Here is a 19,311-nt window from a genome sequence, read left to right as displayed (position 1 = left end):
AACAAGTGCGAAACGGTCAAAACTGTTCTTCACTCAGGAAGTCAAAAAGAAAAAAAAAGAAAAACAAACTTGCCTCGCTTCAACACGGACACTCCTCTGCCGCTCTAGTTATGATAACCTTCTCTCTGAACCTTTGTTTCATTTTTTTACACCCTCCTATTCGACGATACATAACTGTTTTATCCCCTCTATTCACATCGCTCCGTCAACCGTCGAAGCGAAGGTCGCATCAAACTTAGCAGTAGCTTTACTTCACCAGAAGCCCTCCCAACTTGGACTGCACAACCGGGGCGAACACTACTGAAATGATGGCCATTAACTTCACAAGAATATTCAGCGCTGGACCCGACGTGTCCTTCAGTGGGTCTCCAACCGTATCGCCAATCACCGCAGCCGCGTGCTGAGGCGAACCTTTTCCTTTACTCTTGTCACGTAGGCCACCCTTCTCAATATATTTCTTTGCGTTATCCCACGCCCCACCAGTGTTGGAGGCGCTGATGGCCACTTGCACACCAGAGACAAGTGCACCAGGAAGCAGCCCTGCAAGTGTGTAACGGCCAAACAAAATGCCAGTCACAATTGGAGCGAGCATCACCAGGCAAGCGGGGGCCACCATCTGCTGCAGTGCCGCACCCGTTGCAATGTTCACGCAACTCTCATAATCGGGCTCCTTCGTTCCAGCAGCCACGGCTGGATCCTGGAACTGGCGGCGGATCTCATTCACCATATCCATCGCTGCTACACCCACTGACTTCATCGTAAGGGCGGAAAACCAGTAAGGAAGCATGGCACCAAGGAGCAGGCCAGCCATCACTCGAGCATCCAACAAATTAACAGTGGAGATGCCAACACGTGACACGTACGCTCCATACAGAGCCAACGCCACAAAAGCAGCGGAACCAATGGCAAAACCCTTTCCTATTGCGGCGGTGGTATTACCTGCAGCGTCAAGCGCGTCAGTGATCTCACGGATTTCATGTCCCATGTGAGCCATTTCAGCAATGCCACCGGCATTGTCAGAAATGGGGCCGTAGGCATCAATTGTCAGCGCAATAGACATGGTGGACAAAATGCCCAGCGCAGCAAGCGCATATCCGTACAAACCCGCACAGTGGTGCGAAAGGTAAATCGTGAAAGCCATAGCCAGAATAGGAGGGAGCACCGAAATGTAACCGAGTGAAAGGCCGTAGATGATGTTCGTAGCGGCACCCGTTTCACACGACTCTGCGATCTCCTGCACAGGACGATAGCTGTTGGAAGTGAAGTACTCAGTGGAGTAACCAATAAGAAGACCAGACCACAAACCGCATAGAACGCACACCATTGCCCTCCACTTGGTAGTTTCTACTGCTCCAACGGTAAAGGCATCTGGAAGTGAGTAAGCCGTTATGAACACAAGCACAACCGTTGCGCCAATGGTTGACACCAGCAGCTGATGCTTGAGTGTGGGCTCGATGTCCTCAGCCCATTTCACACCACTGTTAGTTGCCGCAAGAAGTGCGGTACCAATACAAACGAAGATACCACCGGCAGTGATCAAAAGCGGGTACATCATGCAGGTGAAGTCTGCGCTAAGCTCAGCGGAGCTTGCAGCAATAACCAGCGCCGCGCATGTCGCCTCACCAAAGCTTCCAAAGAGATCAGAACCCATGCCGGCAATATCACCAACGTTGTCACCGATGCAGTCGGCGATCACACCGGGGTTACGTGCGTCATCCTCGGGAATATTCTTTTCCACTTTCCCTACAAGGTCGGCACCAACATCAGCGGCTTTGGTGTAAATACCACCTCCGACACGGCCGAAGCACGCCACGGATGACCCGCCCAATCCAAAAGCAGCGACACACTCGAACAATTCCGGCAACCTTTCGGCCGAGTCACCAAAGTACGTCTGCATCAGTTTCACCGTGCAGAAGAGAGCAAACAGACCAATGGATGTGAGTGCGAAACCCATTGTGATGCCACCTCGGAACGCTGTTTGGAACGCCAAAGCGTAACCCCGAGATTGACTGCCATTTGCCAACACGTCATCGTCGCTCCCACCGCTTCCTACAGTCGCCATGACGGCGGTGCGGGAGTTGGTATACACCGCAATGCGCATTCCAATCCAACCGGCGAGCACAGACGTGAAGGCTCCAATAACAAATGCGTAAAGCGAAAATGCAGCATTCACCCACGGGGCCTCCACGGCCACCGGAGGCCGGCCGTCTTTGCCTTCGCCCTGTGGTGAGGACATGGCCACGCCAAGTAGGAAATAGAGCAAAGCACCGAACCCAAGCATAAATATGCCCATGTACCGATACTCTGCAAAAAGAAATGCGTTGGCACCGTCAGATACTCGCTTACTAATCACGTAGACGTTCCGCATCACCTCGTCAGTGAGATGAGCGTTACGCATGATATTACCCTTGCCAGGGGTAATTTTAATGTCAGATGCAACATACCACCAGTACATGGCAAAACTGAAACCAAACGCACTAGCTAAGAAAATGATAGCAGTAGCTGTCGTGACACTCATCACTTTAATACCGCTTGTGATGGATACCGCGTCACCGGGTGCAATCGGTGAATCCACCTTGCCTCTTCCCCCCAGCTCCCGATGGTAAATTGTGGCATTTTCAATTGGCTTGAGTGTTGTCTGTTTTTCAACTCTTGAAGCGACGGCAAGACTGCATAAACATGCCGTCACTACGGCTGCTTTTAGAAGCAGTGGTGACATTTTAATCATCGCACACGCGTCCTTTTCTCACTTTTCTCTGTCGCTTTGATATTACCTCTTAATCCCTTCTCTTTTCCTTTAAGATCCGCTACGCCCACCCACGTGATAATCTGAAAGCCTGACCAGACTGAGTGTGAAATCAAAATAATAATAATAATAATAAATATTAATAATAAATGAATAATAAATGAATGAATAAAATGATTAGTAGTGGCTTAAAATTCCCTCTGTTTTTTTCTGTTTCTTTTTCTCTTACTTATCCTCTTGTCGATAAATGAGCTAACACTAAAGGAACAAATCACCTCGCCAATATATATATATATATATATATGTACCGCAGCACTGAATCGCTCAAAGACTTTTCAGCAGCATCATTATGTTGGGGGTACAAGAGAAGAAATGAAATGAAAAAAAAAAGAATAGGGAAAAGCAGGAATTTGAGCGCATGACACGAGGTGTGAATCGTGATAGTTAAATAAATAAGTGAACTTTTCACTCGTAAATGCAATGACGACAATAATAAAATTAATAATAATCGAGAACAAAAATTAGTTACATCGGACAAAACCTTTTTTTTTTGGAAAAAAAGGGGGGAAAATAATACAAAAGTAACAAAAAGGCAAAGAAACAGAAAAAGAAACAAAATCATAAATTTCGCGGAAGCGGGGGATAAAAAGAAGAAACGTCAGCTATACAGAACAGTTCGTGCAATGATGAATCGCAAATGCGTACACCTGCGCACATTTACATACAAATATACGGCAAACAAAAGTAAGTTTCCCCAAGCACAAAAGTTTCGCATGAGCTCCGTCACCCAAAAAATTAAGAAGGGACAAATTCAGAGCATTAGTTTTATGGCAAAACAGGACTACACACGCACACAAAACGCAAACAAAAAAAAGAATGAAACAAAAAAAGAAAGAAAGGGAAACTAAAACAGGAAAGAATGAGCTATGGTACATAAACAAACATATATATATATATATATATGCCTTTGCGCTTCAGCGGAGATGTGGATTGATTGATTTCTTAATCCCAGTAGGGAGAAAAAGAAAAAAAGAAGGAAGGAGGACAGAGGGAAAAAAAAAAGCAAAGAAAAAAAGAGGCTAGGCCTGTCGTTGTATAAATACAGAGGTAACACGCGGTTTATTTTAATGACACATGATTATGCGTATATAAATTTTTATATATACACATTACGTATACATCTGAAAATATGTAAACAAAGAAGAAAGGAGGAAAAAAAAAAAAAGAGAGCACGTCTGATCGTCATCATCACCTTTTCCATCACCTCATCTCTTTCTCTACTTTCCCTCTACTGTTTTGCCTGGTTTCTTCTTTTATTATTTGCACTTCATCTCTTCCTTTCTTTTTTTTTTTCTCCTCCTTTTCTTTCATGTTGATTCTTCCTTCCCCTCCTCCTTCTATTTCCTTTTGGACGCATCCGAAACCGTCCTTTTTTTTTCTTCCTTTTTTGCACGTATATTACTACAGGTGAGTGTAAATCTATTTTTTTTTTCAAAAAAAAATTATTTTTGCCTCCTCAGTTCAATGTAAGAAGTGCAAAGATCAATAAGAGGAAAAAAAAAACAAGCACAAAAAGGAGAGGAGAGGAATATCACGAGACATAATGAAACATAACAATAAAAAAGAAAAGAAAAGAAAAATAAAACTAAAGTGCAAAAGAAAGCGACTTTGCACGTGTGCGTACGCGTTGGTCTAACAATTTTTTTTTTGTTTCCCGCGTGACCGGTAATGTCACAACGAGAAATTTATATTGGAACGGAAAGAAAGGATTTTTTTTTTTTCCTCATTCTTGGGGGATAAAAACAATACGGCAAAATCTGCAAACGGGAAAAAGTCAGGAAAAAGAAACACAAGTAAGATTTTTAAAAACAAAAACGGGAAAGCAGCGAAAGGAACGGAAAAGAAGAAAAAAAAAAGAAGAAGCAAGCGACGTGAGTGAGTGAAGCGTAAAACAAGAATCCGAAAAGTGGCATACGGACGTAAGACATACACAAAATAGAGATAAACACGGAGACTTTGGTAAGTGTGGAAAGTGAAAGATTCCGTCTTGTTTGTTTGTTCGTTTGCTGCTAGCCTTATCTTCCTTTTTTGTTGTTGTTGTTGTTGTTGTTGTTGTTTTACATATATCCTCTCAACAGCTTGCATCAGTGTAAAATAAAAAAGGATAAAAAAGAAAACACAGACACAAGATGCACAGACATACACGTACACACACATATACACGCACGTGTGGTTGCCAATTCATTTATTCCTTCATTCAATCATCTCCCCGGATGCCTCCATTGCTTCGGCATACAAGACGGAATCACGCGTCTCCTCAATGATTTCATACATTTCCTCCCAAATTCCATTTTGGCTCCTCAGTTTTTCAGCAGCGGACGCGTAAAGGGTGGAGGTGGCTGACTTTTGCGGCAGAGCGCCTCCGTCTTGTCGTGGTGGTGTTGGATACCGCGCACTCGGTGGCGGCACCTCTGACAGTCGTCTAGACATGCGACGGCCCGCCTGAGTAGACAGTCGTGGTTTACTCAAACTAGCCGAATTTCGAGAGCCCGGCACGACGTCCCTTTGTTTATCCTTGATGGGCACCATAGTGAAGAAACTGAATGGCAACACTCGTGTCCCACCATCCACAGGATTCCCACCAGCACCTGCATTGTCTTCAGCCACTGAACATGGAAATGTATTTGAACATGGTGGCTTGGGGTGAAGGGTGGATGATGGAGCACCATTGGCATCTGCACCGGGAACCTGTGGATGACTACCACATCCTGATATTAGTGGCAACTGCGCCTCCCCCACGGCATGTCCGATCTGCTCAGAAGATTTCTCGCCTTGTTGTCCCGCACCATCAACTTCATCATCAGAGTCCGTATCACACCTGTTTGAACCATGGTATTCAGTTTTGTCGGAGGCCGAATCAACTGACTTGTTTGCCTTCCCAAATCCATCTCCCTCCACACGTAAAGTATTATGCAGTATCGGCAATGTGACCTGTGGGAGATCAACATTCGCTTCAAACTGAACGTGTGTATCGTCTTTCTCTTGAATCATTTGGGCCGCACGGAGTGCCTTTAGGCGACGGGCCTGCGACGATGTTATAAACACGCGCCGGCGCTCCATTGGCTCCAGAAGCTCGGGTGGAAGCAAGTCCTTCTCCACGGAACTTGACGCTTGTAGGAAAGTGTTACCCCACACACAGTTGATAACATCTTTACTGATTGCCTTGTATTCACTCTCAGCGATGGGGTTATACGCATCTCCTCCGTCTGATTTGCGCGACCGGCGCGACTTCCCCCTGCGTGCTCTTTTGGTTTCGCCTCCCTCCTCTTCTGCTGCCGAAGCGTCATCCCCACCTGAGCTAAACTCCTCCTCACACTCCTCGGAGCAGCCCACATCAACCTCCTCCTTTTCAGCTTCACCGCGAAGCTCAACAGAGTCATTATTATTATTATTATTATTATTCTCCCCCTCCCCGTATGCACCGCACTGAACATCTTCCTTTACTTCAGGAATGCCTTCCAACGGCAATGCCGCGCCATGCGGCTGTTCATCATTGAATGTTGCTTCAAAAGGAGCGGGAACTGTTTGATTGTTTGTTTCGAGGGTGCAAGATTTCAATCTAGCCAAAGATCCCGTTTGTGGCGTATTTGTGTCCTCAAGCGCAGTCACATGTTCTTCCATAGCGTCATGTGTTTCTGGCGTTGCAGGAGCCGATGTTTCTTTCGTTGCGTCTTCCATTTTACCACAATGTCGTCAGATTTAAAACCAAAGAAGAATTAGCTGATGCAAGCCTTTTTTGTGCCTTCTTCTTTAGTTCCGTTTTTTTTTTTTTTGCGGGTGTGTGTGTGCGTGTGTGTGCCTTGATATCTGCTTTGCTATTTGCCTTTAAGGGATATTTTAAAAAAAAAAAAACTCGTCTTCACCTATTTAATATTTGCCTCTCGTTGTTGTTGTTTTTTCGTCTTTTTTCAATTCGTACTTTTACCTTTTCTAATTACGATTTTATATTCCAAAGTGGCGATGAAATCAATATGATCAATCACCAGTAGTGGAAATAACAACAGGCAAAAAAAAAAAAAAGGAATACCAAGAAGAAAAGTAAAAATAAGACAACATATTAATCGAAAAATGAACATTAAAAACACACGCTCTAACATTCAAAAAAAAGAAACACACACATACAAATAAATTAAGTTAAATACTTCCAAAATAGAAACAAATCGGTAAATAAGGGGGAGAAAACATACAAGAAGTGTGCATACCAATAAATAAATATACATCTGTGTACACGCATTTACTTAATAATAATAATAATTTTGAAAAAAAAAAAAAGACGCACCTCCATCGTTTGTGTGGTGCGGAAGAATGAAGAAACTTTTTAATTGATTTTATTTCCTTGTATATGAGCGTGAAGTTCGATACCTAAAATGACATTAAAAATTTTTTTTTGAAATAAAACAAAAAAAAAGCACTCCGCAAGTCCCCTCCAAGCAGAGCAACCGATCTTCATGAAGGTTTCGACAATTTGGAAAATAGCAACCGCCACCAGCTTTGTATAAATTCAAATGGATGTATAACATGTGATGTGCCCGTGCCTGTCGCCCAATATGGCTGCATTTATTCATGTTAAAATTATTATTGTTATTTGGTGTCAAATATTATTGCCTTACATGCAGGAACAGTTTGTTTGCTTATTTATTTATATGTCTGTCCGCTTGTCTCCTTTTCTTACTTTTTGATTTTTCTCATCTCGTTGTGTTTACACCAAATGACATATAGCAGAAATATGTTCAGATACATCTCCTGAAACATAAAATATAGATAAAAATGCATAAATATGTAGAGATATACATGTATACAAGAATGTAAGGCAAAGGGGAGAAAAAGAGCGAAGAAGAAAAAACAAAACAATTTAAGAAGGGTAGAGACGAGTAACTCGCTTTAATTTTCTTTTTTTAAAAAAAAAAGAGGCAAAGAAAGGGGGAAAGTAAAGAAAAGGCGGTCAGGACACAAGCCACAACGAAAGATGTTCCAGCAACGGCATAATCAAAGACTAACTCAACATAAAAATTCAGCTCAATATCGTGTAACCCCGAACTAAATCATATTAAACAAAAATAAAACGGAAACGGGGCGCACAAATAAAACAATGAAATCACTGCAAAACTCCAGCTATTCTGAAAAGGAATCAAAAAAGAATCAACACAAATGAAGCTAACAAACACAACGATACGAAACCCCCAAAAGATGTCTGTCAACGGATAACAACAATCCAGAAGAGACAAACAAACATACTGCCTTTAGAAAACCATGAGGCCTTCACACGCAATATTTAAAACACCAGAAAACAGCAACACGTAACAAAAGCCACTTGCCTCTCCACACAAGCCAGAGAAAATACCACCGGCAGACTTTACCCAACATCATCGCCATCATCCTCAGCCACACACGCGCTGCGAATCTCATGAAGCGTCCCTTCAAAAATTGTCACCAATTGCTCCAATGCACGTCGGTTTCTTAAAAGTTCACCCTCTACTACATTAAAGGGAAGAAACTCGGTGCAATTAAAGTTGTGACCCTTTACGGAACCCGCCGAACGGTCCACAGCAGTGCCAACAGCATCCACAACATCATCACCACCGCGTCTCTCCTTTTCAAGAGAAGCGGTTGAAGGAGAAATGCGACGGCGCACTTCAACATTAGCCGTTGTCACATCATTACTGAGCCCGGCACCAACACCGACACCGACATCAGTGGCAACAACAACAACATCCCTCGTCATTTTCATTACCGCGGTATCACCACCATCTGCATTCGACAAAACCACAATATCAACAACAGATGCGCCCGATGTAACACTGGAATCAGCCGTTGCATCCAAAACTTCGGCGTCTCCATCAATTACACCGGTCACACAGTTGGGCAAATTATATGTACATTCGGTTTTCTGATTATTCCCCGTATTTTCTCCACCAGTGGGTTCAGAATTCGAATTCCTTGCATGGTTAAGTGAGTTTGATTCCCTTTGAGTTTGACCCGGAGAAAACATCGTGGAAGTTCCGGCCTCACTGCAGTTGAGTATGTTGTGATGCACTCCCCTGCCGTCTTGAATACCGTTGGTAACAGCACAAGGATTAGTCCCGTTGTGTTGTAACCGATTGAAAGACTCGTCACATTCCTTATTGGATAAATGGCCTTCCACTCTCAGTCGACGGACCACATCAACGACACGTTGGTAGTGCAATGGCCCTCGTAACCGCAACCTCCGCGCCAACGAGAAATTTGTACGCCGGACCGGCGCTGACGCATCCCTCACATCGTCCCCATTCCCTTCTTCAAATGCAGCTGGTGAGTTCGCAGGATGTGTAGCGGTTGTGCACGGAAGGGACGAGCTACTCCTCTGAATGGTTTGATTCCCACAATTTATCCCGCACCCTTTCGATGAGCAGATATTTGTTTGACCGTAACAATTTGCTGTTAAGCGACCAGATAAAGAGTTACGTATCCATCCAAGATACGTAGCGCCACTGCTGTGGGGCCTCATGGGAAGTTTTACATCATCAGGCGGTTGGGGATGGCAAAAGGAATTTTCTGTGCAAACATGATAAACACGCGCAGCGTAGGCGCAAGGAAAAGAAAGTTGAGATGTCATGTCAGCAGATGATTGAGGCCTAACGCGCGGGGGTGATGGCGAAATGTGCCTCAAATCTGCCGGTGTCGGCGCTGTCGCTGCTTCAGATGGTTCATTTGTCATCACGAATGCGCCACCACTTTCAGTCCAGTTGATGAAAACAACAGAAAAAAAAAAGAAAGAAAGAAACGACTTATACCACTTCCGAAGCCGTGCCTAATCTACGAGTCAATTTATTTATTTATTTATTGAGAACAGAAAAAATAAAGTAAAAGAGGAAGAGGAAGATAAAGTAACAGTTTAGTAAGCACAGAACACAAGAAAAATTAATAAATGGCAACGAGCAAGGTAGTAAAGTGTTCGACGATACAAACAAATGGAAAACAACCTCCACAAGTACATGTTTAGCTTCCATCCTCGTCCTCAGCAACAGTTTTAAAGGAAACAAATGTAGTCACAAATTTTAAAATCCTCTGCGACTCGTAAATCGAGGAGAAGCAACAAAACATAGTTTCCATACTCATCCATTTATCTGTCTCATATATATATATATTTACGTTCCGTGTTTATATAATGTGGTGCAAATGATTGTCTAACCCGTGAGCCCCCGGCAACTTCATCAATAACTATTCGGTGATACCTTCTGTGACGTCTCCTCCGCTGCATTTATAATAAAGCGATACTTTTAAAAGAGGAGCCTACAAATGAATATATATATATATATATAAAGATGAGAAGAGAAGAGAAGATAGAAAAGTTAATACTGCAGCAAATTTAAACAGGACAGTGAGGTCTTTTGTGATGATCATACGTACAAGAACGCAAACCGTGAAGGAAGTGTAACAACATGCAACATCACATGGGAATCATGCAGTTGTCACTGATGCTGTTGTTGTTGTTGTTTTCTGCAACGGCCGTAATGTGTTGCTGCATAGAACATATGAAAGGCACAAACGTATCTTTGTTTGCTTGCTGGTAAGTGAGTGATCGAATGTGTGTATCCGACGGTCGCTATACAAAGAGAAGAGGGAAAGGGTAAAGGGAATTTAAAAAAGAGAGTTCTCACTTCTTTTAGCAATGGTAATAATAATAATAATAGTATTATCTTTTTTTTTCCGCTATGACCATTGCCTTTTTTTTTTTAATTTCAGCAGCAATAACAACAGCAAAGCACGCCCAGCATAACTGTTTCCCTGTCCGCAACTGATAAAAACTATACCACCAAGACGGGTCCTCTAAGGCGGGAAAGAATACGTACTTTTTCGCTCACTCATACGAAAACACGTTTATTTATTTATAACCGAACCCAAAAAGGGGAAAGAAAGCGCAAAACAGCATAGTGTTCACACAAATATATAATTGTCTCTACCGCCAATGCTAATCATGTCCACAACTCTACCAACATATGTGACACGTCACAATGTAACATAAAGTTCCGCAAAACGTAAGTCGGTATGTTGACACGTAGGTTACGGTATAATATTCGTTCCCTCTACATCTTCGTGACATCATATACAAAGTCTAAGGGGGGGAAGTGATTTTTTTTTCTCCTTCAAATCATTCATTCGCTAGTTGTCGTTGTTGATATGGGTTGTCGCTGGCGTTCTTCCATTCTTTCTTTTTCTTTTTTGCTGCCCCATTCCTTTTCTTTCGGTATTCCACTTCATCTGCGTTGTCTCTTTCATATCATCATCGCTCAATTACGCTCCAGCCGCCGCATTAGCCTCACATGCCTCTTGAATGCTACGACACAGCTGTTGAGGAATCAAAGTGCCCTTCACATGTACAGTTAGTAACAGAGGCCTCATTTGAGTGAGCCGCAGCAGTGCCGCACCGCCCACGAGAGAAATGGGATTGTTTGACAAATCCAAGAAACATAAGGAGGCCCCGCACTCCGTCAGCAACACCTGAACAAGCTCCACCACTTCATCATTCTCCAAATTGTTGTGACTTAAGTTGAGATACTCCAATCCACCATTGAGTCGCAGCACCTGCATGATGGGAAGGAAACCTTTGGGACCAACATAATTCACAGAGGTGTCAATGCGACTAACGAAGGCACCGGGTTTATCAGGAAATAAGCGCATCAACATGCTGTTAGGTTTCACACACGCTCGGCGGCAGAAGATAACGTACTGCTGCCGAAGACCCACAGAGTTCATTAGTTGGCCATCCACCTCGTTTTCATGCGTGCGGCACGGCGGGGAATCGGATTTGGCCGTTGGACTGAGCTGCGGGAAGGGAGGAGAGTTGCCGTGATCCATACGGGATGAATCGGCTGAGTAGGAGGAAGAAAATGCATTGGGGAGCGAAACGTTTGACGGGGGATTATGCGAGATGGTGAAGCGTCCCCATGGCATTTTGTTGATCTGCGAAGTTTGCGATTTGTGGAAGAGCCCGTTCAGCTTTCCGCGCTGCGCAGTGTTTGAAACAGAAGGAAGTTTTGCCTTGTCACTCTCCGGTTCCATCTCGCTGCCCAGCGTTCCCCATGAAGACTTCACAACGGCATCAGTGATACTCTTGAAGCATGACCCATTGCTATCAGGTACCGGCCTCCTCCTAGGCCACGGTTGAGTTTGATTGGAATCACCAGAGAGCGTATGGTTGGTGTCACCCGCAGCCTCAAAGGCATCACCTCGCTGCTTGTGCTTTTCAAACTCATCCCCACATGCGTTGCTTGTATCCCTTACATTGCACCACGTGGGATCACTGCCAGCCCGCCGTCCCGTCATGCGTGCATCTTGTTCTCTTTCCCCTCGTGTAGCCGTAGTTCCCTGTGGTGGGTTCGACGTCATGCTTCCATCAGGCTCTAAACCTGGGCGAGGGGATGACACGGGGGCCCTACTAACGAAGCGGCCCGTCGACGGCGGTCTTGGCACCGTTTTTACCTTTCCAAGTAGTGCCGGTGACGGTGACGCCCATTTTGACTGTGATGATGCTGAAGTCTTCTCTGTTAAGGGTGATGTATTCGAAGACTCAGGGCCACATTCCACCACGCCCGGCGCAGCTGACACACACGGCAGTACGCTCGTAGACTTCGCTGCTCTAAGCCCTGGAGATTTTGGTTTAGCGATGTTCGGCACGGCTTCACAGCCCTTAACAACTTGTCGAAGAATGGTCTCCAACTCCTGCAAATGCATTCGCTCATCCATCAGACCCTTCTCAATCGTGTCAAAAAAGCTCGTTTTTGTGGATTCAGACTCACCGCTATCTTTACACTCTCCTTTCTCACGTGGTGGTCCACTGCCACGCGAGTCGCGAGTAGGAACGGTACACTCCTTCCTTACTGCCAACAACTGTGCATCCGGAGTATGCCTTTCTTTGCTGAGCGCAGTTGAATTCAGATTATCGCTCTTCGCCGAGCCCATCGAATGCACGGACCACCCATGTGACTGCGCATTTGTTAGCACCCTATTTTCCCGCATACTACTCGTTGAAGGCACAGCAGCGCGGGTCTGCGCGGAGTTCTTTCGAGTGTTGGCATCCCCCTCCACTGAAACATTGGATTTCATAACTGATTGATCAGTTTTGCAACTTTGTTCTCCAACGGAAGATTGTGGATTGCCAGGGGAAAGCACTCTTCTCGTTTGGACAACGGAAGTAACGCTGGGAACTGCCTTGTGGCTCCTGGAGTTACTATTGGTAGCCAGGGGAACCTCATCCTCGCACCTCAGTGGGGGCTGTTCGTGCACATGAATATTACGAACAAATCGAACCGACGGCGCAGTCTCAGCAGTTTTCTCAACTGGTAAAGAAGGTGGTGACGGTACAGGAACCTTTGGTGATATCGTTCGCTGCGTGAGCTTTGGCACTTCCGCAGTGGAAACTGACGCCCTGCTTCCCTGCTGCCGTTTAAGTGCCCCTTCGGCGGACCCTTGTCGCGTCGTCTCCTGAAGGCTATCATTGTGTGGCCTTTCACCTGTCACAGCATCAGCAGCATCTTTCTGTAGTGTAATCATGTGACCCTCGTAACGGTCGGGGGTGACAACGTATGGACACTCATTAGCCAGCGCGCGGGCACGAACGCGCAGGCAGTGCTCAATACTTTCAGTGGGGCCCTGCCCCTTCTGGGAGGAGCGATAAAGAGTTATGAGCGACTGGAACTCGTCATCCACCTCCAAAACCTGAAGATTCCCCAGGAGCACGCCACAAATGCGACCCTCTAGAAAGGGAAAGCGCAAAAGCATGCGAAGGGTCAATGTAGCCAACTCTTCAGCAACCGACTCTATGATCGCGCTGACTGAGTCCTCAACAAGTGCGATGTCCCTGTAGTTGCGCAGCACTGTTGCACTTCCCCGCACTGCTCGCAAGCGGTTCATCGACGTTTCTATTCGGGAGTCCGATAAGTTTATGTCCTCAATGAAAACGCCCTCACAAGGCATGTCAGGCAAAAACGGTAACAACTTCTTGATGGCGCGAACGCGACCTTCTGATGCCTCAACGGCACCCACGTTGAAGTGAAGCAGCTCCAGCTTTCGAAGGTATTCTTTGCGCTCCTCGTCCTTTAAGGCAGAAGCTGCAACCTCCGGTGCATCACACCCCTCCTGTGGTGCGGAAGCTACGGCCCCCTTCACAGCTAATGGTGATTTCTCAGACGCAGCAGAACATTCTTCGGCGCCATCCGGGCACGTGTGCTGAATGATCGGTTGTGCAACTTCCGGAGAGGATATCACGTGGTCCTCCCTCCGCTGCGACTGCAGTGGTGCTTCAGCAGCATCAACATCGGCATCTTGTTGGGAAACTGGAGGGCACTGCTTGGGGAAAAGGGGAAAAAACTCTGATATGGGACGTGGTGCCTCCTTCTCTTCATGCGACGGAAATGGGCACACGGGAGCAGCTGCAGAGTCTGTTGGCTCCAGCAATTCTACGTCATGCCCGGCGTCCCCTATAGCCGTGTGATGCTCTTCTTTGATCAACTCCAATGGGGTAACGATAGTGTCATTTGCATTAGGCGCTTTCACTGTGCGTTGGTCAGCCCGCTGAAAACTCGCGCTCTCCTTGGACGATTCCAAGATTCCCTGCCCCGGTTTGAATCTGCAGTTCTTACCACCTACTTTCGCCACGTGTTCGTTGGATTGCGGTCGCTGTATACCGGCTGCGTAAACTGCTGAGGGTTTCGCAGGTGGCAGTGCCCCACTTCCCCCAGAATCTACATTATTGGCGTCGTTTAAGGAAACAGGAGGTTTCAAAGTACGCGCATCCCTATAAGATACATGTTTGGGTAAGGATCGCTTCCTCTCAGTGTTGGCAGAAGATGCCGTAGACGCTGCATCAGTCACTGAAAAAGAAGCTAAGCCATTATCAGTAGCGGTATCGGTGGGGGCAGCCACAGCCGAGTCAACCTGTATGGGGTTCTTCTTTACCAGTATTGTAAACTGGCCACGTAGACGATCCTCGTCATTTCTCTGCTCGTTGATTAATCGTGTGACGTGTGCAAACGGATCTAGCCCCCTATCATACTTTCCTTGAACCTTCCGCCGTCGGCTGAACGCATCCATCCGCGCACGCAAGGAGTTTGAATAGAACTCCAAATCGGATTCCGCTGCTAGCGCCTTCATACGGGCTGCAGTTATCGTTTCCCGACTAAGTGCATCAGCACACTTACTCTCATCTACAACCTTCTTGAAGGCGACCTCCAATTTGTCCGCGGCTACCTGGTGGAGAGAATCCCTGTGTACCACAAATACACCTGAGCCAACAGGCAACAGGGGGTGTGTTAAAGAACTTCGCAATCCTTCGCGCACCTCCCACAGCCGCTGGTAGTTCATCTGAGGGAACTCGTTCTCACTGGAAAAGTAAAAGCTATACGATTCAGTTAAAGCCTGCAGCGACTCCTGAAGCTCGTCGCACCTCTGGCTTGCCGCGAAGTGAATCGCATCCCACCTTCGCTTCATTTTCCCTTCTTCCAACAGCCTGTTGCGCAGCGCAGCCCTTCGCAGTCGCGGACCACCTGACACCTGGCGCTTGATCATTTGGTTGAGGTCAAACTCCGGCACAATATTCCAAATGAGCTCCTTCTTCACACGGTTCATTAGGCGTTCGTGAACCTCGGAGGGCGCTGGGCTCAGTGCAGCGCTACAGCTACTATACTGCCAGAACGCCTTGAGTGAAAACATCGGATGACCTGCAAACACACCACCTTCTAAGAAACACTGATGTATACTCCACAAAATGAGCTCTACAGCATCCGTCACAACATCATCGAAGGCATCCTCTACCATGAAAACTAATTCTGTCCACAGCGAATTGCACCCTTTACCGCTAACTTCATCGATCACACGTCCAAAGCGTCCAGCAGCAAGACGATTTAGTGCCGACATCAAATCCTTTTGCACCTCACTCACAACGTCACCAACACGCCGCAGCGCCGCAAGCGTGGAGGCATTCCATTGTTCAAATGATGGCGTCTCCCCCAGCAATGTTTTCAATACACACCCTTTCCCCACAGCAGACTCCTTGTTAGAAAAGAGATCCATCCATTCCCACCGTGTAACACCACTATAAAACTTTATCCCCCCTTTTATTCCTACACGCTTCACAACGAGCGGACTGCCCCCTTCCGATAGTGATGGTGAAGACATCTTATTCATGCTACTCACGCAAAACTTGCTGTCGTTCCCTTGCAATGGTTCACCACGAGCGGGCAGTAGTTTACAAATCTTCGCCAACGGGTCAATAACCGAGTCCATCACCACTTGAGTAAACTCACCTGAGATCTCCACAAGCTCAGTGCTCGAAGGATTTTCACGAATTAGGTGGAGAAAACGCCGTGCGAGTGCCGAGTAGATTTGGCGCTCTTTACTCTCAACCCATTTTAGCATCTCAGCATCCGAGAGCTGCAACCCCAGAAGTGGCTGCGCAACATCGCGTCTCGAGCATCGTTGTCTCACTTCGTGTATATCACTCCAACCCCTCAATTCGACCAGCGTATATATTGGGTTCATCGGAAACTCTAATGACGCAACAAAACAAAACAAGAACTAGACAATAAATGAGAATTAAAAAATAGGTTAAACAACTACTCCAGAAGGTACATCAACCAAAAAAATGGCTAGTCTCCACACTTACAACAGCACAATACATAAATACATATATGGATGTAACAACAGTGACTATATTAATTTTTGCTGTTGCTGCCACAATGGGGCCACGCGCTGAGGCAGACGAACCGCTGACGCAACCCCACAGGTTCATATACGCCACCGACCACAATTACGACAAATCGCCGTAACACACACACACATTCCATCATTAATAGCCACACGAACCAACCTCATCTACTTGTAAGAAAAAATTTAAAAAAAAACAATTAGACATCAGCACGCATACGAGGAAGCCGGTGTAACAAACCCAAAAGGTTATCGTTCGCATTCCAGTGGCAAAACGAAGCCCACTCAAAAAAATACGATCAACATTCAATCAACCAGTTCCAACCGAAAGAGCACAGCGTACAACTCTCTCCATCATATGCCTTAAGGAACCTAACGGTAAAATAAAAGAGAAAGAGAACAGGCAAGATGTCACAGAAAACAATAATAAAAACCGTTAATCACAAAAGAAAGTACAACGCGAAAAGAATTTATCAGTAGCAGGGCAACTCATACATAGGTTTTTAAAAATACCGAATTTAAGGAGAAAGTTAATTAAAAATAAACACATTAAACAAGGCAAACACCTCCACCCTGCAGTGACGGAAACCCGCAGCAAACGGTAAGAAACCTGCACTACATGTCTTCAGTAAAGCATTAAACAACAAGTTAAAATATTGGGTACATCGCCTATATCATGAAAAAGGAACATAAAGAAAAATATAACACAAAAAAAGAGGGAAAACAAAAGAGCACAAGACGTATTCAAAAAGCTCAAATAACGCAAAAAACGAAACAACAATAAGACAACACACAACCACATACGTCAAACACCAAACGGCCCTCAAGGCAACTTTATTCCAACCCAAAGATATATGGAGCACCCAACATGTGAGAAGGACGCTGTGTATACATAGAAGTAGTAAAGACAACCTAAAAAGAATATTATCGAAAACAATAAATCTAAAAAGAAACATGCACAGATCATGTATTGAACCTTATCCAATTATTCTGGCAATAATGGACACATATTTCAATGCTAATGAGAACACCTTCCAGTATCATCATCTGGTAGACCAATAAAATGAACCGTTCTCACACCTACATCAATATCACTAAGAGCAAAAGAACTACCACGAATATCAATACGAGACGCCATTGGTGATATAAAGGAACCACGTCTTATGCTAGCGCCTAAACTACCAATACCAGTCCGCGTCCCAAAATCCACAACACGACCAACCTTCGCGGCAAGCAGGCGAGTAACAGCATGGCACGTGGTATCATCCCACGTATCAGAAACATTACGAGGCGCCGAAACTCCCCATCGGTTACAAAATGGCATAAGTAATTTCTTACGCTGCGCAGTGGGGAATGCACCAAGTAGTGCTTCAACGCAAGCAACAACCTGTTGAGCGGCATCACCAAGACCAACCACAACAGAACTTGCTTCACTGCAAGCACCACTCGTATCATCTTCATCAATAATTTGACAGTCAAGTCGCAGTGCCGCGAATGTCCTTCCGGGTACCGCATTCAGTTGGTACATCTCCACAGGTTCCGGCACACCACGCAATGGCACATCACCCAATGCAGTCACATTTAATTGCTCACGCTCCGAAGCACTCAATGAAAGGTATGTCGAACGTGTCAACAGCACCTGCCCGCCATTAGCAATGCTCTCAGTCCGTGCTGCCATATTCGATGTACGACCGTAGTAGTCATATCCTTTCGTCACTTCATCATGCCGAATATCACACAACCCGGTGTGGATTCCAGCACGCACTCGCAGTCCATTCCACAACCGACTGTAAACATCAGGGTCAAGATGGCCAGTGGGTGGAACATAATCCCCATCATCTTCCGCACGCTGCCGCTCAAACTCACGATAAGACGTATCAAACACATCAGTCTTCCAATCATGTTCTAAAAAGCATCGTTGCAGGTCACACGCTAATTGCGCAGCAGCGAAAGGGCTCTTGCATGCAATCATAAAAGAATCTCCAACAGTCTTCACTTCATAGCATCCATACTTGGAAATCAATGTGCGAATTAGGCGGTGATGTGTTGCAACGGCATCAGGCATAAGCTCAGGGTGTGCTGCCCACTGCGCAGTGCTGCTCTCGATGTCAGTGAATATTAGCGTTACGGGGTCTGTCAATTCTTTTGGTGCGTTCTCGTTATCCCGCGCGTTAAGACGCATTAACCTCCGTATAACTGTTACTATCAGCACAAGTGCTATCAAACACAAAATGGTACCCACAATTGTGCCAATAAATTCTTCCTCAGTCATATTCAATCCATTACTATAATAATGTATCGATGGACTTTCGGGTTGGCTAACAGGTGGCACGGAAGGATTCAACACACGAGCCATGGACCACACGGAAATATGTGTCGCACCGTAATTCACAGCGCAGTCCTTCATTGAGGACCCGCTAGCGCAACTGTCCTCAAAGGGTCCATACCACATGTCATCCGCTACAATTACAGACTGACTGAATATACCGTTGATAAGCTCTTCTGAGTTCACACGCCCCATTCGCGACACAACACTTTCCATTGCACGTGCAGTCACATACCCAAGCAGCGCCAGTGGAGTCCATTTACTCATATTGTCCTTCATCTCGTCGTGAAATCTTTTAACCGTCTCGGATGTCGTATTGTTGTCTGCCCAGTGTGGTAGGCTTGTTGCGAATAGTAACCGCTCGGCAGCTTGCGGATGCTTTTTGAATACCTTCACAACTCACTGTACAGCAGTGCCACATCGAAGAACGAGACAATACACGCACTTTCCTGTGATTTGTCAGATGCTCAGCAATTGCAGTAATATCAGCTTCAGTTAG

General features: G+C 45.6%; 4 protein-coding genes across 4 annotated transcripts; all 4 read right to left on the bottom strand.

Annotated features, from left to right (window-relative positions):
• Window positions 1-247: 247 nt before the first annotated feature.
• On the bottom strand, window positions 248-2,728 carry TbgDal_VIII8300 (vacuolar-type proton translocating pyrophosphatase 1; the record flags this gene model as incomplete). The annotated part of the gene is made up of 1 exon (XM_011777860.1): window positions 248-2,728. The coding sequence occupies one exon, from the start codon at window positions 2,726-2,728 to the stop codon at window positions 248-250; it is 2,481 nt and encodes an 826-aa protein (XP_011776162.1).
• Window positions 2,729-4,999: 2,271 nt separating this feature from the next.
• Window positions 5,000-6,484, bottom strand: TbgDal_VIII8290 (T. brucei spp.-specific protein; the record flags this gene model as incomplete). Its single annotated transcript, XM_011777859.1, has 1 exon — window positions 5,000-6,484. One exon carries the CDS (start codon window positions 6,482-6,484, stop codon window positions 5,000-5,002), a length of 1,485 nt encoding a protein of 494 aa, XP_011776161.1.
• Window positions 6,485-8,159: 1,675 nt separating this feature from the next.
• On the bottom strand, window positions 8,160-9,500 carry TbgDal_VIII8280 (T. brucei spp.-specific protein; the record flags this gene model as incomplete). Its single annotated transcript, XM_011777858.1, has 1 exon — window positions 8,160-9,500. One exon carries the CDS (start codon window positions 9,498-9,500, stop codon window positions 8,160-8,162), a length of 1,341 nt encoding a protein of 446 aa, XP_011776160.1.
• Window positions 9,501-11,077: 1,577 nt separating this feature from the next.
• Window positions 11,078-16,321, bottom strand: TbgDal_VIII8270 (hypothetical protein, conserved; the record flags this gene model as incomplete). Its single annotated transcript, XM_011777857.1, has 1 exon — window positions 11,078-16,321. One exon carries the CDS (start codon window positions 16,319-16,321, stop codon window positions 11,078-11,080), a length of 5,244 nt encoding a protein of 1,747 aa, XP_011776159.1.
• Window positions 16,322-19,311: the final 2,990 nt, after the last annotated feature.

This window comes from Trypanosoma brucei, chromosome 8 (genome assembly GCF_000210295.1).
Source record: "Trypanosoma brucei gambiense DAL972 chromosome 8, complete sequence".
NCBI classification, from domain to species: domain Eukaryota; phylum Euglenozoa; class Kinetoplastea; order Trypanosomatida; family Trypanosomatidae; genus Trypanosoma; species Trypanosoma brucei.
This window is presented reverse-complemented; position numbering and strand designations above follow the sequence as displayed.